This window comes from Apteryx mantelli, chromosome 1 (assembly GCF_036417845.1).
Source record: "Apteryx mantelli isolate bAptMan1 chromosome 1, bAptMan1.hap1, whole genome shotgun sequence".
Classification (NCBI taxonomy): Eukaryota; Metazoa; Chordata; class Aves; order Apterygiformes; family Apterygidae; genus Apteryx; species Apteryx mantelli.
This window is the reverse complement of record NC_089978.1, coordinates 65,716,354-65,743,213: the sequence shown is the minus strand read 5'-3', so window position 1 is coordinate 65,743,213 and position 26,860 is coordinate 65,716,354. Positions and strand designations below refer to the sequence as shown.

At 36.1% G+C, this 26,860-nt stretch overlaps 1 protein-coding gene across 1 annotated transcript in view; it reads right to left on the bottom strand.

The window, feature by feature from the left end:
* The window catches only part of MYO16 (myosin XVI), a 396,474-nt gene that overhangs the window by 78,966 nt on the left and 290,648 nt on the right, over positions 1 to 26,860 (bottom strand). Inside the window, exons 24-27 of the mRNA XM_067293848.1 lie at positions 17,965 to 18,040; positions 14,947 to 15,122; positions 10,036 to 10,116; positions 9,604 to 9,809 (exon numbers count right to left, since the gene is read on the bottom strand). Coding sequence (XP_067149949.1) covers positions 9,604 to 9,809; positions 10,036 to 10,116; positions 14,947 to 15,122; positions 17,965 to 18,040 — 539 coding nt within the window. The remainder of the gene's footprint in view (positions 1 to 9,603; positions 9,810 to 10,035; positions 10,117 to 14,946; positions 15,123 to 17,964; positions 18,041 to 26,860) is intronic.

Here is a 26,860-nt window from a genome sequence, read left to right as displayed (position 1 = left end):
TTTATTTTTATCTTCTACATACAGAGTAAATAAAGCTAGAAGCTTGATCTACCTTGAAAACTCCAGTGAAAAAAAAAAACTTTCTTTTTTCTTATACTTATTGCTACACTGATGGTAAACCCCAGAAACCCCAGCATCATTATCATCCTCACAGTCCAACTCTCACATGTAACATAAGGACTGATACTTTGCAGGTATAATACTGCTAATTCTGTGGGCTGCAGAACTGGTGATCCTGTGGGGTAACTTCAAAAGCTGCTTCTGTTTCAACTCCAAAATGTTGATCTCTGAGTTGTTTTTTTTTTTTTTTTTTGGAGCCTGTTAAAATCCATTAATTATTTGCCATGAAAAGGAGAATCAACATAGATATAGACTGAGCATGTGAAATACCTGCAAAAATGGGTAAATCTAAAATAAATCAGTTGAATCATGGCCTAAAAGTGCCCATTTTTTGTCTATAAATTAAGACCAGGCTAACTAGTTGAATCACTATAGACATCTAAAGTTATCCTAGTTTATTTCTTGTCTTTTGAGTATTGAAGAAGCCCTAAGGAGAACAAGGGAGATAACAATGTTAAACAGCTATGAGGAAACACCCCTAAAGAAGGTAAAAAAATATATTCTAACAACATTTAGTATATGTTTACTGTATAGAGATATTTAGCTTGTTCATAATAAGAACAGAACAGATACTACTACTGATACAATTCAAACAGCCTATGGCCTCTAAGACAGTGCCAAATATCTACTTACATCTAGGCAACTCCCTAGGTGATGTGCACTAGTTCTAATATATGTATGTGGTTTGCCAGGGACAATGTCAGAGTGCTTGGAGTTCTGGTCAGCCCTTACAACATAATCAATCCTTCACATCAGCAGGTTTTCACAAGGGATTAGTAATTTAGACTAATTCTGAGAGTGCTGTAAATTATTTCCAAGTGGACACCATTATCAGTGAGACTGGGCAAAGAAGCACAAAGACGATACACTTCATTTTCCTCATTCAAGTGCAGTAAGAAGCATAGTTTGACTGAAGTTAGGTTTGAGGACAAAGGAGTGCCAGTGTTGTGAATGAAAAAAAAAACCCCTAACATTTCTCTGGAGTGCCATTCATATTTGAACCTCACAGAAATGGTAAGATTCTATTTTCTCTATTTCTTTGTGGATCCAGACTTATGAAAGCCCAAGGCCAAGATTTGTCTCTGACATTAGGACACTTTTTTTTTTCTTTTTCACCTAGCTACACATTAACAAAATGAGTCTCCTCCACAAGACCTCTACTTTTTCATGCTTTGCACAATTATTACAGCAACTTCTTTATAGAATTTGACGATTACAAAAACTGCCAAAGAGATGGTCATTTTAAAAATCACTGTTTTAAATTTTGTGGATGACCTTCATCCTTTACAGGAAATTAGTCATCACCATGTTCATGAATTTGGATTTAAAGTGATCTCATAAAGATGGCTTCAAAATACTTAATTTATTCATATTCTCTTGCATTCTGAAAGAATGTGCATTTCCCTTTATTGAAAGACAAACAAAAATGATCGCACTATTTATCATATCAACCAGAAATATCACTCCCAGCTCTAACTCTGAAGCTACAACCTACATAATGGCTAGACTGCCAATTGGTATAAATTGGCACCATTACATCTACTTTAATGGGACATTGCTTTTTACCACTAACAAGAATATGTCTTGCTTTTCTTGCAAGGATTAAAGGTATTATGGCATATATCATCCTACTGCTTTATGAGAAGAGAGATGATATAGTATCAGAGTCAGCAAAGCTAAAAGGGCCAGTCAGCCTGATGACCTATGATTTTGCAGTCTCCTCAGTACAACATTCGTACTAACTTGCTCACAAATGTCTGAAAAGTTTTGCTGCATTTATTTTATTCACAAATGATATTTAAAAAAATATTATCATTCCCCTGCTTCCCGGAAAGCTAGCTTTCAGAGGACAAAAAAGAAGGAGAGGAAAGCAAAAAAATTAAAAAAAATCTCACCAAAAAGTTTCTGGATAAAGGAAGCTCAGACATGCAATAATGAGTCCTACACAAGAGCCACAAACATTAACAACACACCTGTGCCAACATTACAGATTTGATCAAAAGCTTACAATAGGCTTAATGTTGGCTTTATGCCAGTTGCAGAAGGACAGACAATTTTTGATATTAGTAGGAACATAAACTTTCCTGGGAAAAGGGTACCTCTTCAAAACGATCCCCAAGCAAAGTGAACTGCCTAGATGAATTTGCACTAACTAAAGTACTCTGAAGTCATTTTTGATCTTGAACTAAAATCTACTATTAGGGCATTTCAGTATCAATGAACACTGACCTGAGTAGAACTGCAAAATTCAGGATGTGCAGTTAAGTATGACTTCTAAGAAGAACCTCATACTGAAATCAGTGGAAAACCTGTAATTAGAAGAGGCATTGAAGGTACTTTTTTCATCTTCACTGCTATGAATCTATTATTACTGTGTTTCATATCTTCATCCCTAATATTTCCTATTAAAATGGATGTTTTGCCATCTTTAAAAAAATTATTTTAAGACAAAAAAAAGCATCAGAATGTTAACTTCCTTTAACATCCTATTTTTAAAACATTAAAATCTTAAAGATTTTTTTATTATTTTAATTGGCTCCATATGGCTTATGTGTTATAATTTAGATATTTTAATGTATTCTGTGCATAGGAGAGAATAAGATTAGCCAACTAATGAAAAATAATAATTATAAGGTCTAATACCATGCCTCCAAATCTGCACATGACACTGTCATACCAGTTAGCAAAAACGATTGCTATAATCTAGTTGCATGTCTGTATAAGCGTACATAAAACAAAAAATTTAGATTGATACAATTTAAGCCACTGTTAAAGAGAATTGGAAATGGTGAATCATGCTATTCTAGAGATCTACGTCTTCTTTCTATAACACTTTGAGAACTGTTTCGACATATAGTTGATAGGTTCTCCTTGACAGTACAAAATTTTCTGTGCTGTTCCTCAAGAAGCAATAGGAGTCAGGATGGGAGCTCCATCATAGAAGAGACAAGACTGAGCTGAAAGAGTTAAGCACCCAAAAGGCAGTCTGGAAACCTGTCAGACAGTGATGAAATTCTAAGAAACATTCAAAAATTGCAGAAACAAAGAGAAGGAACAGCATATTAGCAGACAATTTTTTTGCCTTTCTGAACAATATATGGTTTGTCATAAAAATCTTGCAATTCTCCTAAGCTATTAAGTGAAAGGCTGAATTTGCTAATCAGTTCACATAGCCCATAAAGATTATTCAGAGGGCCAACAGCCCTGCACATGTGCCACAATTGGCAGGGAAGGCTAACAAGGATGCTGTTATTTCAGGACCTGTGCAAGTGGACCTAGCAATCTCCACTGCTAAGCTGGGTCCCAGGCACAAGACCTATGTCTGGCATGTGTACCTCAATCTCTAAGGCAAAAGAGAGTTCATAAATTCTGCCTAGACCAAAGAAACCAAAACTTGGGCAGAGCAAAGAACTGGGTAAGGTTCAGCAACTTGCTGAACCTCAATAATGAAGAAAAAGAGAGGAAAAAATATTTTTCATTTCTAATCCAATTTATAACATACTAATGGTAGACAAAATCATTTGAGGAGGATGGGATCAAAATAAAATTGGTCAGAATAAGTGAAACAGAGCACCCCACTGCCTCATTTCTACCTGAGAGCTGTATTCCTCTCCTTCACTGAGCAAGAAATACAAGCTCAGCTCATTACTCTAGATGGGTCCTTGATCACCATCACTATTTTTAAAAAATTATATTCCAAATGGCTTTTACATGTCTTCTTTGAGCACCAAGTGAGGTGAATGACACAAAAGTCAGCCAGTTTCCATTTTATTAATTGATGCAAAAAGATTAGGTCCTAGATATTAAGCTAGCACAACCAGGCTTTGTCTGTGCCCTGGAGAGCTTCTGTGCCCCACTGTTCCACACTGCTAGTAGAGCACATACTGGACACTCACTTATTTTGCCTTTGCACCAGATATCACAACTCAACATATTACTGTGTTCCTACTAAAGCGCTCATTGGATATCTTGGGCAGAATTAACCTCATTATAACTAAGGTATCAAAATTCTAAAGGCTTGAGTTAGTCAGCTTTGACTCCCTTTCTTGGTGACTGGAAAGAGACAGCCACCTGCAGACAGTTATTTTTTTGACCTGGATGCTTGTGCTAGATGGTGCTGAATTGCTCTTTGGTAGTACTTGTTTTCCCTTATTGGCTACATAAGAGGTGGCATAGACCATGCTACATCAATCTGTTTAATTTTAAGAGATAGGAGAGAAGAATCCCACCATCTCTCAACTATGGTCTTTGTAATAGTTGTGTACAAACTGGAAAAAAGAGCAGACCCTGAGAAAACTGTGTGAAAAGTTCCTACTTCTATGGTTATTTTATTGTTTTCTTTCTTCCAGAAAAAGGATGTTTGGGGATATTTTACCTATGCATACAATTTTTGCTGCAAATTAGAATCTTTGAGCTCTTTACAACATTATTTGAACCTTCACTTTGTCTGAAAACTAAAGCTGAAATTTCAAAATCTAGCCCACTAAGAACGATTCTTATGATTTAATGCAAAAAATCTGGTAAAATTTTTCCTAAAGTTCAAAATGCATGTTATTCAAGGCTTTCTATTTTAAAGATAAGGTAAAGCTTGATTTCTGTCTCTCTACTCAAAGAGCTTTAGAAATTGAGCCAGCACTGCAGGCAAATTCAGCAGAAACACTGCAGCTGGAGTTGGCACATCCTCTGAAATCACATATATCATTTTACAATTATATTGGTGCTGCCTGTTTTTACAGCATTTAATAGCATCTGACCTTATTAATTCCCATTTTTATTATATATTCATTGACAGTAACTGTCACAGCTTCCACTTAAGAACCTGAATTTCCACAAGATTTCTCTTCTGATCAATGAACCTTGGTGATTGAGGGGTTCACCTAGCAGCTGTCAACTTCTACTTTCATAATACAGAAGCAGAACTGGTGAATCCAAAAGGATAGCAATAGAAATAATAATTAAGTTTTGTAGCCCAGGAAGAAGTGCTCTTGCAAAATATGACCTTTCCTTAGCAACAATCTTTCTTTAGCTATTGAAAGAGTTCAAATATGACTCGTAAGTATATGCTAGAGACCAGTCATATTTATCCCTAATTAGACATTAATTGAAATTCATTTAATTTCATTCAATTAAAAAAGGAATGATACTGTCCCTATTACTGATAGAATATCCAATTGTTCTGATATACTACTCCTTCTCCACAAAGGCCACTAATTCAAACATGCTGTCTTTTAATTGTCCACAAAAACCTTCTGTTTTTAAACTTGTCATTAATTATTATTTTTTTTAATTCTGACCATATTACTGATGTGATAAGCAAGAGCCTAAAAATAAACAAATGAAAACTGCAGGGGGCTGGGAGGAGTGTAGCAATTTACTGTCACTTGGGAATTCAAGTTGGGATCTGGGCCACAAATTCTCTCTGATTTTGTATAGTGCTTTCAGTCACACCATTAATATCCTTTACTTCTCAGGCCAGTCAAGCCCAGGAGAACTGCACAGTACATTCAGCTCCAGAAAAAAGAGATTTCCTTGCACTACTACTATAAAACACTCTGCAGCTGACCTGATTGAAGCTGTGAACCACACAGCTGCTTCCACTGAAACTTAGCCCATCAAAGGGAGACTTCAAGACAGACACTTAAGGTGAAACTCTTACAATTATGGGTTACCCTCTCACAGGCACCAATATGGGCACGCACTTTGCTACCTTTATCTCTTTTTGGTTGAAACCATTTGTTCCTGGACTGACAGTTCATATAGATCAACTATATTAAGATAACAGGCTCTGTTGTGTTTTACAGCTGTAGGCCTTTTTTCCCCCCTTTGGGGTCACATGGTCAAATTTATAGTTAATGTGACTCAAATGGTGAGGAAACCCTCCCCTCCAAAAGAGACAACCCACATGAAAACAAAGAGCATTCTTTTACTATTTACAAACAGGGACACAGCACAGAACAATAACATAAACCAAAAATGATTTATATTTCTATTTCTTACAAATCATTCAAGAAAAGATTAAGGTGTAGGCAAATTGTATTTCACTCCGGTGCATCCATCTCTGAGTTGAGAGCAGCAAATTGTCTATTTTTTCTCTCTCTCTGTGTGTGTTTCTCTTGTTAGCTGTCAATGCCTTTTTTTCCAAAGTCATGGACAGTATTTCCTTTGCCCCTTGGGGCAACCATAGGGAGACTAAACCTTTTCAGCCTGGTTGGAACTTGCTAAGAGCATTCACTTGGTCACAGCTCCCCACAGTGAATAAAGAACAACTCCTCCTTCTTTGCCTGTGTTTTGTTTCCTGATTTTTCAGACTCTGTCAGTAAAATCATAAGTAAAAAAAATCAAAAGTATAATATTAAACAACTGTACTTAATTATCCCTTAAAACAAAACAAAACAAAACAGCATCATTCTCATTCTCTGTGATAGAAGCTGTAGTTTGTCTCTGGGACTCTGAGCATAATGGGTCTTTCTGGATGTGAAAGCATCACAGAAGGTGGAGGCCAACCTATTAGACGGTACATCTTTCTGTACTCTTAAGGTAATTAGTAAGTGTTCATTGTCTCTTACCTCCTATTCCCGCTCATGATCCTTCTTTTATTGTGAGGTTTCTATAAAACCTCTAACTATCCATCTGTTTATCTAGAACAATAGGAGATTTTCGGGGGGGGGAGGGGTGTTTGTTTTTTTTCTCCCTTGGCTCCAGGATAACTTGGAAGGGAGTTTGTTCACATACGTACTAGTATTACTGTCTACAGTATTGGTCTACAGTGACCAATACTAGTCAAAATGAGACTTTTTATTTTAGCTGTTTGTATTGTATTTGGATGCTTGTTTTGGACTGAGGGACCTTAAGTAAAATTTAAGCTGATGTTGTTTTTTATATCTCTTACAGCTTGAAGAATAATAACCACTATCTTAGAGTGTGCTAGACTCTTCTGCAGCATCTGGATTGCTCTGCAGGAAGTGGCGCATGGAAAGCCATGGTGCTCAGTAGCTCTGTGCCTGTGCTCCAAGTCTGTTAGAAGGCACTCCAGTGCCACTACCACTGCCCATCCAGGGGATGGAAATCACAGAGCATCCTCAACCAGGTGCAACAGTGAAAGGGCCAGGATGGAGGAAAAATAATTGTAGAAACAGGTAAGATACTACTTTCCCATGGACTGTTAGAACATTAGAAATAACGGTTTGGTACCAAAGGAAGTGAAAAATTAAAAGTGAGAAAGTCTATCAACTTCCGCTCTATAAACATATAACAAAATCTCAGGAAATCATTCCTCATTCCTACCAGTGAAGAGCAGGACAAGTCCAGAGTTAGGCTGAACAACAAACAAAGAAAATCCAGTTTCTAAGAACATCTCCAAATCCAATCATCCAGTTTCCAAAACCATCCTGTCCAGACATGGAGGCAGTCTGGAGACATAGTACAAGTGGCTTTTTCCCCTAAGACTATCTAAAAAGGCAACTCAAACTCTAAAGTCAGTAATGCTCTACTCTTTCTTATCTATAGTCTATCAGCTAAAAAAAAATACAGCATTGAGAGTTGGCAGTACTTTTGAGCTGCAGCCTAATACTATCACTTCTGCTTAAAAATGTCATAGATAATTTTTCACCCAGTAACAGAACAAATATCCACATGCTTTTATTATTTCAAATGAAAAAAAACATGCAAATAAACCGAAAATGAATATGAAGATTAACTGGTTATGTGAGTGAAGGATTTGCACCTCCACTGTTCAAAGTAACATAAGCTTCGGACTGCATAACAGTAATGGCTACTGTAAAAAGCCTTACAGTGCTGATGGTTCCTTGCAGTACTTCTGGGACTAGAGTTCTACAAATACTTGTGTGAGTCACGTATTTCCTCTTTGTGCATGAATCCGAAAATCAGTAGTATCAAGAGATACATGCAGAGTGACTATTGCTAATTTATGAGTATATTCAGCATGTTATATCTGGCAGTATTATAAAGCAGTATTCTTTTTCAGTGAAACCATGTTAGCCACACCAAATCATTCACTTTATTTATAATAATGCAATTACTACTGTCTGCTACTTGGTGCAAATAGGTAAAAAGATGTGGGCCCAGCTGCAAGGACCCTATAAAGATAATTTATCGTAGAGAAAAAGGGATAGAGATGGACATTAACAAAGCCAGAACACCTTAAAATAGCATCATAAACATTGTTAGAACCATATTGTTAGGTTATATTGCTATTCTTGTTTACTATCATTACTTCAAATAAATATTTATTATGGGAAACCAGGTGGCCTCTAGACTTTTAGGTAAAAGTCTGTCTTCGGGAGGTACTTGAAGAAGTGGAGGAGAAGAATTGATATTATATTTGAATATTCAGATATACTTTTTGTGTTATTTTAAAATAACATTTCTCCACAAAAGACCAGACATCCATAGCTTATGCCTATCCTGTTAGAGGGAAGATGCGTGGGACCATTCTATGGGACTGTAGGTGACTGACAAAAAATGGCCCTTGTACATACAGTTATACTCTTTTACACTCCAAAACAGAGCTGCTACATCCAAACTGGCCTCACCCAGCCTGCATTTCTGCATTCACACTGCAAGATAAATATTGTCGTAGGACAGAGATGGCCACCTTTGAAACCGGTGGGGATATAAGCTCCTCTAGTCCTGTGCTTTTTGAATATTCACAGAATATTCAGACAGAATATGACCCTGTCTAAGCAGTAATTTAACATACACAACCTTTTCCCAAGAAGACAACTGAAAGTTTAGATATGAGTAAGCAGCTAATATTCCCGTGTTTTTCCAGAAGGCCAGATTATGACTGATTGATATATCAGTCAAGGCACAGAACATGCAGAGAGGATGAACATGTGTGCGTGCATGATGTTGCTTACCTTCTATCTCTTGGACGGTGCTCTGTCCCTGCTGAAGCATTTGAGAATGTAGGTTAGCCAAAACCCAATAAATGAAACGGGGGAAAAGCTTCCCTTCACCCATATGTGATAACATATATCTTTTCTTCCTTTCCTCAAATTAATTCAAAATTTCACTCATTTTTAACAACAATAATAAAAATGGAGCCGTAGGATGAACAGTAATAACTAATCACCATGCAGAAATAGATCCCAGCATGTGAAATACAAATACTGGATCCACTACATCTACATTGATAAACTAGAAAAATTATTTCTCCATCTGCTTTCTAATTACCTGGAGACAATATCCACTCTATTTTATTTTGACATTCCTAAAATTATATTTCTTATAAATTGAATACATTTTGCTGATGATATTTCATAAATGTATTTTCACAAAGTTCATGATTATTTCAATAAAAAAAAACAACAGCTCTACACCCCATGCTGAAAGACATGAGTTTTCTCTGAAGAAAGTCTGCAAGGTTCATCAGCAAAATAAGACTGCAAGCACTTTCAGAACACGACAGAAGGCATTGTAGTGTAGGTAAGAAAAAGCTTTTGTAAACTCAAAAGAATTTACCTTGACAAGAAGTCCGTGAAAGAGAGACGTATTGGATATCCATGTCGTATGATTTTGACCATCTCTAGGACACCAATATACTGCAGCTGAGCAGACACATAAAAATTGTCAAAAGTATCTGGTGACTTAGAGTTATTAGGTTTTATACAATGAACAGAATGGGGTGTGCAGTTCTGCAGCTTCCCAATAATGTCTGTGAGTGATTTCTGTGGAAAAAATCAGTTATCAGTCATTACTGTGCAGCAAAAGCAGTTGCTCAATGCAACATATATATGCTTTTCCAAACTTTTCAACACCATTTTCTTAAAAGGCATGCAAGTTGCTTACTCAAGCACATCTTTTTTTCTGCCATTGCAGTCTGTAAAGCCTAATACTGCTTTAATTCTTTTTTTTTTTTTCTTGTACATTTCTGTCCACCAAATATTCACTAACCCTGAGCTGTGTTGCCACAGTGGTTGGGCCCCCTCGTTCCAGTCTCTGAAGAAATGAGGAAGTTCCTTTCTTTTTCAACAGCTGTTAGGAGAAAAGCACACATGCAATATCTTTAACTCAACATCAGCAGTAAACCTTAATTTTCACTGTTAGACAGTTTACTAACAAAGGCAAATATTTACACAAATAGACTGTCATAGACAGACAAATGATTTGAGTTTCAGAAAGAACTGAGAAAGTGGCTAAATATCCTTAAATATCTGTGGAGGAATGGCAGGCAAGAAAGTTTTGATTTCAAAAGCAGCTGTGTGCTATTGTAAAGACAAAATTCCATTTCCAAATAACTGAGCAAAGTAATATGATCTGAAATTCTATTGCAGAAGTAAGACTTGTGCAGTTAGTATCCTATTCAGTTTGCATATTAATAGTGCAATTCTGTTTCTCTCTAAAGAGGTTCCTTATGTCTTTGACAGATGCTTAAGTGAATAAACATAGGCAAGGAGGACTGAAAAATTTTGAATACAAAACAATAATATTCTTATAAAAATACCTCCTGTTTTCTTCCTGCACAAGTGAATGTAGTTAAACTTTTTTATTTCTTTTTTAACCATTTTACCCACTTTAGCCATAAATTATCAATAACTTTATGTCTCATTAGAACCAATGGTATACTACACATCAGAGTTGGGAGTGCTGAATAAATTTCTTTTTTACTGTTCTCCTTCCTATCTTTGAGACTGAAATGGTAAAGATTAATCATTCTAAAAGTGGTCTCAAGAAGCAAGCTTTTTTTGTTATACTATCTACAGCAAGGCTGGCAAAATCACTGCATTCTAAGATGTGGCCAAGCAGCTAGATTATTATTCAAATCTCTGTACCACTGACAGCCTTTCCACCTCTGACCTCTCTTTATTGCCTTTCTCCAGTCCACTTGCCCCATAAAACTCCCTTTCTATCAGGTCAGCATGTTCTGGCCTACTCCTATCTTTTTCTAGTTGCATCAAAAAAGTATATTTCCTCAATTTCCCCCACCTAGGCCAAACTTCACTAAAAATAATGCAGTGCCAGCAATTCTCTACTTACTATGCTCGACTGTGGAGCTCTTTTTCATTTCAAATCTCACTTACCAGAATGCAATAAGATTTTAAAGGCAAATTCATCTCCTACTTCAAACCACAAAAGTAAAAGAGATCTGCTTGTTCCAGGTCTTCTCATAAAAAAGAAGTCACTAGCATGTCTACAATGCTTCTGTTAAAACTTACAAAATGCTTTAGGAATGGAAGCAGAATAGTTATTTCCACTTGACGGATAATGCAGTCACCCCTTCCTCCCAACAGTTTAAGTCACTAGTTCAAGGCTGTTTGCTGAGTCAGTAGAGGAACCAGGAACAAAATTTCAGATCCTAAAACTCCTGCATGCTGTGCTGTGTTGCACACTTTTTTCCATGGGAAATAAATGTTTGGGTCAGAATGGGGGAGAAAAAAGAAAGGAAACAAGGTAAGAACAAAAAAAATTTAATTCAACCTCTCCGAACCTGGATGTCAACTACGGCCTCAGGAATAAGACTTTATCACTCAAGCTGTACTCTCCATTACCTTCTAACATACAGCTTCAGGAGGCAGTTTTATACTGGAAAATCTTGTACCTCCAATCTACAGAAAAATACATATATAAAACGTTGTAATTTCTCTTAAGAAGCTGAAAACTTCTCTTAATCCCTCTCTACTAGCACAATGTTTTAAAGTTTTAAATGGAAGACACACCAAAAGCTTTGCAATAGGTGAGTTCTTAAACTAAGAGACAATGAAGCAAAATGATCAGAAAGAGAAACAACGAAAAGTCAGCAGAGAGTTCATACAACATTCTGCTGTGTGAACTCTGAAGTCCATTGATTCACCCAAAGGAAGGGCAGGGAAGGCAACAGGTCCAAAGTATGCATTACGAAAAGATTATGCAAAAACAAGAGAGGCAAGAGCTGATGCAAGCAATGCATCATATGAGAGCATGAATAAAGATACTCCAGTTCTGGATATACCAACTTCCACTTAGAAAGGACACACAGCCTTCATAAGTCACACAGACTTGAGCTGGCAGCTTTCTGCAGACAGCCCCAAATTTCTATGACTCCTTATGTGCTCCAGAATTCTGGCCAGCTTTTAGGTCTCTTCATGACTGTCTCGAGGTGACTGCCCTGCCCTCTTGGACAGTACTACAAGTGGAGTGGTGAGTTTGCAGAGGTAGCCTATCCTTATGTGTAGCAGCATGCTCCAAATCAATGAAAGGTCACCTGTGGAAAGGTCTGATAATAAAGAGATATGTGACCATATTCAGAATTAGAAGGTATTAGAATTATACAGCCTAGAAAATAGCTAGGACTGCAGATGACAAGCTGAGAGGGAGGGGAATCACAAAAAATGCCCGTCTGACCTCTAAAAGTGTCTGTTTCTCTTCCCTGGCTATGATGGAGTCTAGATGACTACCTCAGTCAATTGAGACCTCATCTTTGAAAAGGTCTCCTCTGTCCCAGCTGAGATTTCTACAGGTAGACACCTACGAACAAAGCCATTCATAGCTGCATTTTGGGGCCCCTGTTATAATCAGTGGAGAGAAACACGCATTTACAAAAGCTTCCAACAGATTTACACTAACTCTTAGATCATGAGAGATAAAACATAGCACATTGACCTCAAAAATGTTTCTATCAGTCTATACCTCCTGAACCTTTCCATTTCATCTTTTTCCAGTAACATGGATACCTTTCATTTTGTATTTCTCACTGCCTACAGTATGATGAATGTTACAATTCAGTCTCAAACAAGTTTCAAATATGAATGGAATGCCAGTCTCCCTGGTTGATAATTCTCTGCTTAATGCCTCTTTCTTTTTTCCCCCTCATTTCTTGTTTTCCTTGTTGCCTTTACCCTTAGGATAAACTCCAAAAAGCAGTGGTTATGATTTTCCAAAATATAGTCATCTTAATTCTAAGCTGATAAAGAATGTGTCTTACATTACACTTCCAATTACGACAATAACAACATTATTTGAGCTCATCACAGTAGATTTTCAAGGCTGTACTGGAAAAGGGAAGAAATTATGTGGACAGCACAGTCATAGATGTGGCCTTGATCCAAAGAAGAATTTAACCATGTATCTGGTTCCATCTCCTGCATCAGACGTCCCATTCCAAAATGCCACGTGCCTCTGTTTTTTGCCACTGGAACAGCTTAGACGCCTAAAGTTTTGCTTCAGTCCTGCTGGTCAGCACAGTACCTTGTTCAAGTTAGGCCAACTTACTATCTACAAACTAAATGGTCTTCTGTTTCACTTGCACAACTCTTCTGAAAGCACATTCTTACAGACATTCTTGTGTCTGTGAGCAGGTGATGGATGAAGTTCTTCCCACCTTTTACCTAGTACCTAAAAGTTGAGAGCATTCTCACTGAATCTGGAGAATCTGACTTTATCTATTGTGCTCCCCAAATTAATCTGAACATGTTTTCTATCTCTCAGGAGAGCAACCCAGGTTATAAGCTATTCTGGAATGGTAAAAAGGCTCACAGTTTCAGAGTGGTGTTTCCCCTTGGCTTGAACTTGAAGTTAGAACTAGGGTTCTAACTTAAATGCACCCTCTCTGCTTCTTTCCATGCATGGGACTAGGATCTTTCTCACATCCTTTGGAAGCTTTCACTAGGAAGCTGTGATTTTTACTCTAGTAGAAAGGCACCTAAAAGTAAACACTGCTGTGCCTCAGCCGTTTGATAAATCTAGCCTTAAACCAACACCATTTCCACTGAGATTACTGGCAACAGCAGTAAACTGAAGTTATGTTACCATAATCAGGGGGGCTATGAGAAAACTTCCATTGCTGTTTTTTGGATGTACTTGCATGAAGTCCTCCACAAAGACACATGACAGCAGGCTCCTTTATCCCGTGACAAATCAATTTTATGCAGCTGTATGCCAAAATAAAGTTGTAAGCTTCAAGAAGACTGGAAAGGCAGTTGACTGAGACTACTGCTTGCTTCTCTTCTAAAAGATGGAGGATTTCCAAAACTATATCAAGAATGGACTCAACAAATTATGTGATTTCTCCTTAAATGCAGCATTCAGCTTCCAGGACAACTACAATCTTCACAATTTGTTTAACTACCACAAAAAGGCAATAACTTTATAAAAGCTTTTAACTCAGCACAAAAAATCTGTCCAGCAAGAGGTAATGTTACATGTGAACTATTAATTTTCTGGATAGCCTCCCTTTTTTTTCCTCTCTCTTTTTTATTGTTTTTTTGGCTGACTTACCTAATGGAAATGGAGACAAGTTCAGAAATGGGGTGCAGTTTGATTTGAATTCAAAAAGGTTGGGAAAATTTACATGCAAGTGACCATTTAGAAGAATAATATTTTCCAACATTTACAGGTTTGAGCTTTATACAAGACCACACAACCTATCTTTTGCAAATCAAAAATCCTCTCAAGTTGTTAACACTATAAAGACATGGAGGTTTATTTCTGAGCTTCCTATCTTAAGTTACTTAACCTTTCATCAAAAAGTTAGTCAAGGAGATGAAACAAAGAAGTGTTCCTATACAGACATAAAACTAGTAAGATTCACTGCTAATTTACAGAGCCATAGAATCATAGAATGACTGAGGCTGGAAGGGACCTCAGGAGGTCATCTAGTCCAATCTCCTGCTTAAAGAGTCCAAGGAAGACGTTCTTTAACCACCAATATTACTGATGTACTACTACCTGCTAGTTCTCACTATTGCTTTACTGTTGAAGATAAGAACAAGATTATTTCAATAATTTAATGAGTACAGAGAACTAAGTGAAGGAAATGGAGCTTTCAGAAAAGACAAAGTAATTGAGAAAAACCTTAGAAAAAGAGCACAAAGAGTCCTAAATTCTTACTTTGCTGAACTCCATATACTTTTTTGCTTCTCTGCTTGCATTGGCCACTGATGTCTTTTTACTGAGCAAAGTTGCTTTACATCCTTTGATTTTAAGAGAATGATATGGAGGAACAAGTGATCCAGTTTGTGTCAGCTTGGACTGGAACAACTGATTGATGACTATATTTTCACTGGCTGGAAAAAAAAGAGGAAATTAGTGCATGAAGATCAAATATACATAATAAAAGTATATATGTGGTATTTGGAAGGCAAAAGACACAGTAGGAGATACAGTTAGAGAAGTAAAAATATAAAACAAATGGACAACCCAATAAACTCTTCTTTCATGCATTGTTAGTTATCAAATGGTATTTGATATCTATGGATGTCAGCCATCAGCAACATTATTTTTAAGCATATTCAGGGCCTGTGCTAAACAAAACAGGGTGGAAAACAAAACCTTTCAGACTGTGATCTGTCTAAACTTTTGTTTACTTATGTGATAATTCCTTCTGAATTTTGTTCCGTTCCAGACTCATATCCTACAGCTATTTATCCATATATTAAAGCAATACAACAGAGATGCATACCACATAACATCTACCTAACATGTAGCATTTAGAAATGATCAAGGCATTGAACAGACGTCAATTATAGACAGTCACTGCACTAAAGGAAAATAATTATACAAAACACAATATAAAGGGATGAAAAAAAATGCTGGGAGAAGGACAGACCTATAGCAAACTGGGTTCACACTTCTCTACATCAAGACCATGCTTCTAAACATTTTCAAAAAATAGATCATAATGCCATACATATTTTTGATGCAGTGGTGGTAACTAGCACAAAACAAATACACTTCCAATAAGTGCTTTTTTTTTGAAAAATCTCTAAATTTTAAGACAGAGAGGACACTTCATGCTAATTCCAGTTAAATTCTACTTTATGAGATTATGGTGATTCACTTTTTAAGATGAACATGGTAATTACACGCTGCTTGTACTGCCACAGCATCAATAAGCATTGAAAACCCACTGTGTTTGATATTTCCTCAACCAACATTTTTTTAAGAACTAACAATCTGGGATTATGATACACCCATCATGTGAATAAAAGAAAACACAAAAAGTAGAAGAATGGGATAAGGGTCATAACTAATGTCATTAAGTTTACAGTAACAGGCAGAAAGCTTCATTTTGTTCTTTATTAGCTGTGTAAAGATATATTTACTAGATGTTTAAATATAACACATTTGTTTCCCCTTTCTTTGTGGAGATTACTAGTGTTGACTTAACAGGAATAATAAAGTTGAGAAGGACAGCAAACAGATACTTGAATCAATTTCAGCAACACAAATTGTAATCAGTGCAGGACCATAAGCACAATCAGCGGAGGACAAGGTACACCTCCATATTTTAAATCAGGATAAATGCATTAAGTTGGGCTAGCAAAGGCATTAAAATTGTCCTTTAAATTAAAGCAGATAAAATCTATGTTAATAGTCTCTCCTATTTTATTTGTGGGGCAGGTATGTTCCGCATTTCAATGTATATATGCAAATATATTCAATGTCTTTAGCATATATAAATTTTTTGAACTGATTAAAGAAACTAAATTCAATGAAAATAGAAAGAAGCAAACACTTAATGTATAAGTCTATATAACTTATGGAACTGGCCCTAAAGGATATATGTCACTGATATTCAATAGGTTCTAAGTTCCCCAAAGCCTATGTCACCAAAAAAAAAGAACATAACCCTTAAATCACTTGCATGCTTTCAAATATTCTGCCTTCAGAATTGTAACATTAATTATATTTGTTATTATTTGACTTCTTAATTATATATACTCACTCTCAGCAAATCAAACATTTTATATCCAATTCAAATCTCCATTCTTCCTTTTTAACAGTTCCATAGCTGGTTACACAAAGTAGCAAAGAAAATACAAAATGAGACTATGTGACAGAATGGAAGAATGCTCTCTGTTGCACTGATAGAACATACTGAAAGTTGATGTACCTTCTTATACTGTTTGACAGATTATTATGCAAGTTCCAACTAGTAAGAACTGGAATGTCTCTAAAACTATAATCAATAGGATTATATTCAAGATCAATTCTTCCATTTCTTTTTTCATCCTTAGTGCATATTACTTGCCTTTAAAATGCATCAATGATTTTACTAGGGAGTTTAGCTAATTTCACAGTAAAATTGCTAAAAGCCAATATATTGTAATAGTAGTGCTGATTTGGAAGACAAATATGACCCCCAGAAGACCTTTATTTCTATGGAAGGAAATATATACCAAATTAAGTGAAAGAATCTGCAGTGGTTGAAGAAAAGAAAAATAACATCTCAGGATACACTGACATTTCCCTGAGGAAAGTGTTTTGTTTTTCTTAACAGAAAGAGTAAACGATAGAGGTTCTTAACTATCTAATTATGAATCATTAATGAATAAACTAGGATGCATTATTTTTAGACATATAATTATACAATATGCACATGGAAAGGTATTCAATTTTGTAATTCAATGGACATTGTATCTGTTCATAGAAAAACAAAAGAACACCCACAAGATGCTACTTTTAGAAAGGGTACTTAAGCAGTGAAGTACATTCCACTGCAGTCTCTATGACTTCAGAAGCCTTATTTATTTTCCTTATTTTCTGGGGTGGATTCATTTTTAGTTTACACTCGATATTTTTTAATTCATACTTATCTATCAAACTATATCTTCTTTACAACACATCAATTCTTTATATCATATCGCATTAGATGCTTTATATTTGCTTTATATTAGATGCTTTTATATTTATATAGAATATTTTATATTCTAAAAGCTTTCTAAATTAAAAAAAGAGTAAGTTTCAAACAACATTTACATACTTCAGAAAGAAGAGGCTGGTTTTTTTTTTTGTCACTGGGAATAAAACTATACACAAATTCCTCTTAAAATTAAGATGAAATTTACAATCAAGTCATAATAATGTTGCTCTCTAACAACAGCAATCACAAAACCAATTACTTACTTTTCATTACAAACAGGAGATTTTGTGAAAGGGAATCTTTATTTTTTTCTATTGAGCCAGCAATTTCGTAAGTAACCTATAATAAAATATTGTGACATCATTAGTAATGACCAATGCATTTATTAAAAATCTTATAGCAGTAGAAATTAAACTATGGGGTTTTTTTCCACTCCACAATTAAAGGCTGGCACCAGGTAGTGTTATTAGTTCCTTTCTTAACAATGCCAATAATATTAACCAGAAGAACTGGTTGTTGAACATCGTGCATCTCTGTGTGTACAGAAGAAATTTCATCAGACTGATTGTAAAACACTCTCACAATGCAAGACTCAAAGGTGTACCATAGAGCAGGAGACAATGATGTAAACATTACTTTCCCTCCAGGACGAGCGAGTCACTCCCAGACCACAAGTTTCCTTGTCAACGGGAAACTGTCCACACTCACCATGACAAAACACTCCTGGAGCAATCTGAATCCCAGCTTACACTCAAGACAAGCTCCAGCGATTTATTCTGCCTTTGGAGGAAAGTTGCATTCAGTCTACAGGTTACGTACAAACCCCATTTACCCTTCTAACAGGTATACAAACAAAGACTTTGGATCACCTTGGCTGCCTGATATCATTATTTCAAGAACAGACAGTTGAAGCGTTACGCCATCTATTATCTGAATGCACTTAAACTCTGTGGAGGGCACTGAGAGGTGAGCAAAACCCAGGGCTCCAGCCAGAGTTCGTGAGGGTATGCCCAAAACAAAGAAATATGACCAAGTGGCTGTTTTAGTATTGAGACTGGGAGCCACTGTACAGAAAAGTAGGACTGAGACCAAAAAGCAGTCACTGAGCCCAAAGTGCCAGGGTTAAAATCTTTGCATCATCATTTAATTTTGTCTTCAAATTTCCAAACTGAAGTTTATGTTGCCGAAAGTATTAACATTTCACAACATATAATGATTAAAATAAAACAGCAGAAAAGAATTTTCATATCTAGAGGTTATGAATATGTTTCACACCACGGTTAGCATGGTAACCAATATTAAAGATAGAACTGGGGAAAAACTTTCAAAATGAACTGGGCTACTTAAGTTCTGTTTTTAAAACTGGTCTAAGTACAAATTGCGGGATTCATCTCACCTTATGGTGAAAAAAGGTAATTTACACAGTGATTCATCTGGCCTATCTTTCAGTGGGATGCATTTCATCGTAGCAAGTGCCTGTTTCCAACCACTATCTACTATTTCCAACACTAAACTACAAAGGTAGTTTAGATAGCTAGCTCAGATGTACATGTCTCCAGTTGCACCAAAGGACATTTGGTTAGATGAAGCTGACCCAGAGACCCTAAGAGCTATCATCCTTTCATGGACCTAAACTCCACCAACAACCTTTATGTGATTAGCCCATGGAATGGAAGCAAGGACTGGACCAACTAGACCTCCGGATCTGCACCAACGGCAGAGTTATGTGACTCAGAGAGGGACTGAATTCAAACCATTCCTTGAACAGGAAATTTCCTAAAGCTGATGAATAGGTAATATATACACATTCCACCTGGAATTTTAGTCACCTAACTCAGCATTGAAGAAAGATGTCTACTTCCACCCAGCACCTATGGCCCACAATTCTTTCTTACAACTACTCTTTCAGGTAACTAAAACTCTTTTGGTCTTTTTTTTTTTTTAATTGAATGTGGCTGACAATAGCAGATGTGTTTATTAATAGTACAATAGTATTAATAGTATTGATAGTATTCTTACTTTGCAGAAAACAAGTTAGAAATACCCAAGTCGGATGAGATATCCAAAGCAATCTACCTACAAAAGCTTAGAGCTTCATTAAACCTAATTACCCAACTGAGGAGAAAAAAATCAGTCCAAGTGACACTTACACACACTTAGCCAGTTTTGCTAAACCTATATAGTGGATTACAAAATAAATCCAGCTTCAGTTTTTAGAGCAAACAGCAATGAAGAGGGAGAAAGAAATGAATTTCCCTCCTCTGACTGAGGTGGGAATTTACAGTTCTTCCCTCCCTGGGCAGTTTTGTAAACTAGAGAAGATAAGACTGTTCAGGGTTGAAAGAAATGGTCCTCTCCTTTCTACTGAGGCATTGCATGACAGTAATTCATTCACTAAGGTTCTTCTGGATATACTGTTAATCTTGAATTCTGTGCTGCATGGCAACTTAGCTTTAACTTAGGGAAAAGCTCTTCCCGCTTCCTCTCCAAACTCCAACATTATCCCTATCCTGGAGCTTGGTCACACCCATACTAACCAGGACATACAGATCTGAGTCCCCTTGGGTTAAGGCATTAGTAAAACCAGTGCTTCCTGCTTCTAAGATGAAAGCTCTCACCACTGAACTACTACATAATGGGTAAGCACTACTTAGCAGCTTTCTCCATGAAAGGGAAATTTTGTGGGAAGTTTATTTCTCTTGATGGGTGTTTGGCATGTTTTACACGGCTTCTAATGGGGATGGTGGAGAAACAGCCAATTCCTTGACAGGCTTGAGAAATAAACAGCTCTGCTGCACAGTAATAGAACTCAAAGAGAATTTTAAAGTTAAATAGGAAGAAAATTATGGAGTGTTGTACCTCCAGGATTAGAAAGACACTTAATGGGAACTTCTTATAACACTTTTTTTTTAAATTTATTTAACAAGGGACCATGCTTCTATCTAAATCTTGTTTTAAATTCTTTATTGGATCTATATCCTATGCCATTTAGGTATTTGGGGAACTTTTTATCCTTGTCTAAGTGCATTTAATAAAGCCATAAATATATAAAGATTAGTAATACTAATCAGTACATTAATTATTTTTTCCATTGGGTCATTTGACAATTATGTAATGCTATCTTACTCACGAAAAAGATTATACGACTTGAATCCATATAATCTGTTATATTAAGTAATTGTCAAATGATGCAATTAGTATGGCATCTGCCATAGAAAAGGTGTAACAATAGAGTTACATTCTTTTCTGTGACAGATGCAATATTATGCAATTTTCTAATTGTATCTCCTAAGAACATACAACATAGTTAGTAAACTATTAGATAATTTAAATATACTATTAAATGCTTTTAGTGTACTTAAAGTAAATGTTCTACCATACTGGTCCATAAAAGATAATTAACAGAACTTATTCTGCAAATCTACAATGCCAATTCCTAACTGAGTGTCTTGGTCTTTAACTAAATTAGAAAAAGCGAGGTAGGACTGGTGGGAAGAGTACGTAAGTATAGCAGTGGGAGATAATAAATTATGATTAAATGCCTAGATTGAGATAGAGGGAAGTTGGGTATTGGTATAATACATCACCAACCTCTAGAACTATATTCATAAGACATCTCTCATATCACACAAAATACATAAAATTTAATAGGATTCCCTTTTATGAAGAAATTGCTAATTCTCTAACACTTTTTCCATAGAACTGGTAAGTTGAGTCACTGGCTAAAGATGCTGAAAACTCACCCAACCAAATGGCACTCCAGGTTCCATATTTATTGTCAGTTCCACAAACAAGAGAGAGAAAAAAGGAAGTCCTTTTCAAGCTGTTGATTTTGTAAATTTAATCCTGCCCCAATCAGAGATGCCAACCTACAATGGCACTTTACCTAAAGTGCATACATTTCCCCAACTTTTTTTCCAATGGGCTTCTAAAGTAAACCAAGCCAAAACTCTGCACTGATTGGTGCTCAAGCACAGTGGATAGTTACTTTGAGGAGAAAAAACCCAAACAAATATTAAATGATTGAGACAGGAAATGTGCACTTAGTTAGCTCACGGTTCTAGTAACAGAAAATATACCTGTTATTTCCACTTTCTATTATTTGTTACAGCTGTTTGTTCTGTCTTGCTCTGCATGGTGAACCCTTTGGGTACAGAGTATGTAAACCTACATTTCTATATTGACCACAGGAAACAAGATCTTTAGATGCTATCTCAACTAGCTGTTTTTATTAAAAAATAAAATAGCATACAGTTCCACACAGCATTTTATTTCAATAAAAACAGATTAAAACAAAAAAGGGATTGAATTTTGCTCCCTATTTGACTTTAATTAAGAAAGGAAAACAATTTAAACTAAGTATGCTGGTAGTGTGGCAGGCCAAATGTTCATCCAGCCCAGTTATTCTATCCTGGACATTTAGGGAAAAATATAGTGTAAGACTCCCACCAGTTCCCATCTCAGCTTCCAGGACTCTGACCATTAGGGATTTCTTGAACTGAAGGCTGTATCTCATCTTGGTGTTTAACAGGTCTTGACAAACATTTCCTCCCTGAGTCTGTCTAACTGTTTTTGGAACTCGACACTTTTGACATTGGCAAAGCTCTGTGGCAGGGAGTTTCATTAGTTATTAGCTATATGAAGAAATATTTCATTCTGTTTGTTTCAAAACTGTTTTCTGGTCATTTAGGTTGGTGTCCCTGATTCTAATATCATGAGAACCAGCATATAAGGACAGCAGATTAAAAAAAATAGACGTACACAGAGCTAACTTTGGAAAACGCATGATCCTCTTATCTTCCTACACATGCTCTCCTCTCCACTTCATTACTCATCCTCATGCCATTCCATTTTATATATCTCTATGGTATCTTCTCTCAGAAATCTCTCTTCTGAGCTCAAGTATCCCCCCTCATATCATCTGGCTTTGGCAAGGGACTTTATCTAAATTTATTGGATTCCCCAATATACATTATCAACAAGGCCACCTTTAGCCATAATTTTCAATTCCTTCAAATAGTAATTTTTCATTAAAGATTGTCATATCTTGTGATGGTGCAAAGCAGAACTTGGAATTTAACTCTGCTAAGAATGTAGGGAGAATGTCCTTTGGCACTCATGGTTCACGGCAGATGCAATGAGAACCCTGAAAAAATCGGGAAAGTTACACCTGGAATGGTAATGTCAATTTGGTTGCATTCATAGCTAAAAAGGAAAACATGACTATTTGAATAATCAAATGTAATTCAGATATTCACAATTTTGTGTGTTTTGTTAAATTCAGTTAATGAGGATATACTCAGTTCTTTTAAAATGTTAGAGAACACGTTCAAGGTCAATTTCAATGCACGGGAAGATCACTGTTGTTATTACTTTTCTGCCAGTACTTAAATGTGAGTGATACCATTTAAAAGCTTGAACCTGCCAAATTTTTAGGATAGTTGGGCTTCCCCCCAACCCAAAACAAGCCTTGTTAAGCAATGAGTGTACCGAATACTCTTCATAAAGTCTGTAAATTTTATTCTAAAATTCTGATAGAAATAACAGAATATTAAAACCCAGAGATACTTAGAAGCAAAAATTGTGTGTGTTCTACTACTGTAGTAGAACAGTATTGTTCTACTATTTTCTCCTTCAGCAGAGCCTGCTAGTGAATGTCCAAAATTAAGTCTGATGAAAGAAAGAAAGAAAGAAAGAAAGAAAGAAAGAAAAAGAAAAAGAAAGAAAGAGACAGAGAAAGAGAAGGAAAGAGCACAACTATCTTGTCTATGTGAAAAAGATAATCTTTGTCAAATAACCTTTAGAGGCTTTGGTATAGCTTAGACTAGACTGATTTGATTGTTATGTCTGGGGATTTAGCCTGGGGAAAAAATAAAGAAAATGAAAGTGTCCTTATTGATTAATCCATCTCCTTTTGTCGTTTGATTTAGAGGTTCAGTTTCAGAGTCTGCCTGGGATATATATGGCATTTCAGAGAAGACTTCATTGGTGAAGGTGAGTGGACAGCTGAGAGGTATTTTTGAAATGTGCATAGCTTAGAAATTGAACAGACATTGATCTGCACTTAAGGGACATTATGTACACTTCTTTAAAGAGCAAAGAAGTTGGTCTTTTGGTCTGTTCAGTTTATTGAAGTACTATAGGTCAGAACAGTGGCAAGGGAAACAGTGACAAGGGACCTATCAGATTTGTTAATTCAAGTATAAATTTAAACTGTGTAAATCTTAAATTATGATGACAGATTATTCAGATTACATGAAGAAGGAGCAAGTAGTTCATTATCTCAGACATCAGTGTGTTAATACCACTGCTAGCTAATGATGCATCTCTTGGTATTGTCTTAAGATAACATATTTCAAATTTACTTATTGGTATGCTAATGCTTTCATGAAATTAAGAAGAGGACTTTGAATCCTGGAGAAAGTTCAGTGATGGAATGCTATCCTTCAAAAATCACTACTATCAGCAAGGCTAACAGTTCAGTCATATAACTCATGCAAAGCCCTACATTACATGAGAGCCCATAAAGTGCATATTAATGTTATCATAAAAGCATCTAGAAATTCAGCATGACACATTCTCAGTACAGTTTCAGCTGACGGTAGGATGCATTGATCAACTACATCCACAAAACCCTTTGTCTACTCAAGACAAGTGTGCAGTATGCAGCGTTGAACCAACCAGCCTCTGCTCTCATGATGCTGCCAGGCAGACAGCCTCTACGAGAAGCAGCTGAGAATAACCACATTCATGTTAAGGAATCTGAAATAAAGCAATATCCCACATGAGCAGAATTTTTCCAGAAGAGATCAGATGACACCAGTGTTCAGAACAATGTGTAAAACAACTTTCAGATAAAGCCTTCCATTAGATTTTTTTTTTAAGTCATACACAGCCTAAATCTTTCTTTTCTGCCTTCCGCCTGAACAGAACAGAGATAAGCTTTTTGTCTTATAGCGCTCAGATACCAAAACATCAAATGTCTCTTAGAACAGACTCACAATATGTCAAGGCATTGTGGAATTCTGTTCAGCTGCAAAATTCAAACTGGGAGATAAAGTAAAATACTTGATATGATCAAGATACTCACAGTGGTCTTTACTAAGCGTGTGATCATAAAGTTAACAACGATATCATATTGCTCATGCACAAAATGGCAGATTTAGTACTGTGCAGGCATAGCATTGAATAAAATTCAAGTGAAAAGAAGAAAAAGTTGTTTGCTTTCTTCCACAGGACCATTCTGTCAAACTTCTCTAATACAGCATTCTCTCTCAATTTCCACTGAAAAAAACCTCACACATACTCTGATTTCTTTCATGTGCATAACCTTACTTGTGCACATTTTTGTTCCTCTTTTACTCCTTTCTTCAACCCCAAACAATCAAGAAAAAAATCAAATAAGGTCTTTCAGAATGATGTCACAGACTTTCCTAACATACCATCTCCCCCACAAAATCAAGCATGCATTTCAAATACTTTGCTTTTTTTCCATTAGACATTATTCTGAGCCTCCTCTCCCCATATGTTCCCCATGTTCTTAGGCTCATTTCCCCCTCTTGCTCTCTTTTCTCCATTTCTTCCTATTATCTCTACTCTTTTCTCTTAGTACTGCCTTTCCTGGAATAGTCTAAGGGTAATCAGGCTGGGAACAACATTAGGACTAACATTAGTCCTATGAAAGGCTACTGAGTATAAAATATATGGGAAAGTGTGATACTTGACAATGCATGACTACGATCAATCAAAAAGGCTTGATAGTGAAAGAAAAGACAATTTTCATTCCCATAACTATGCTGACACAAAACGCTGTTATGAAGGTGTTAGTAGTCTTTAAAACTTCATGGACATGTTTGTAGTATCAGCTATAACTCCCTCATAATATAGAGATTTCAGTTTTGTTCATGAAAGGCTGCCTGCTAATCTCCATAAAAATAAACAAAAATATGTAAAACATGTCTCTTCAGTGAGAAAGTATCATTTTTAACAGCTGCTTTTTCCAGTACAACTGCACTTGTAAGTTGTCAAAACAGCAACTGGAAGCGTCTGGGTAAAGATGTGAACCCACTTCTTTTGAGACTTACAGCTACATGCATACCCTACTGATGAAAAAGGAGCCCAAATTACAAGGGTCCATATGGAGGTCCTACCAGGGCCAAGGTGGGATATTAGCTTTTTTTGTGTTCTAGATGACATGGAGAACCAGCTGTTTCACATTGCCTGGCAACTACATCACAGTTACAACTTTTGCTATCCAGGGAAAACAGGCTGTCTGCCCTCACCTTCTGTTTAACATAAAGCCGGCATTCAGTGTAACTTCCTTCACAAATACCAACCTAGACACATCACCAGAATATAAATGATTAAGCCGAGAAGTGGAAAATTTCATATTCAATTACCTGTCACATTTTACTGGTAATTCTTTTTCTACCCCCTGGGTCTGATTCATCTTTCAGTTACACTCATGTAAATAATGAGAAGCTTTACCAAGTTAAAGGAGTTACATCAGTGAAAAATTGCGGTAAGTGAGGATAAAATCAGGCCCTCTTGTTTAAAATTTGGGTATCTCTGAAGGTAATGACTCAGAGAAAAAATGTTTTATACTTCACTTACTTTAGACTCATTTAATTGATATGACTATAATAATGGCTATCAAAATCTGCCAAACTATACTGTTACTTTATATATGAAAGTGCCAATAAAACCTGATATATTTAGAAGTCTGATCTATTAACTATTTTTATCAAGCATAAATCACAAATGACTTCTATAAAATCACTGCTACAACGTAGTAATAGCACAATCTCAAGAACAGCATCAGCAATTTTAAAATCCCTTAAAATTCCCATTTTTTTATCAACTTATCAGGATATATTAGTCTGGGAATAAATTCCACTTGTGTAATTATTTTGTACATAAATACTATCATCAGATATTATGTAAATACATATCATAAATCACTGGAAATTACAACCTTATTAATACAACCTTATATTAATAACATGATAGTTCCATGAGATATCAAAAATGATCTTTAAGGATCCTGTTCAACCACTACTCCAAGAAGGAAAGCTAAATATTTATATTGGAATTTTTCTATTTTGGCAAGGACAAGAGCATCTAACTGCTGTAAGGATGCAAAGAACAACCTGACAGTCT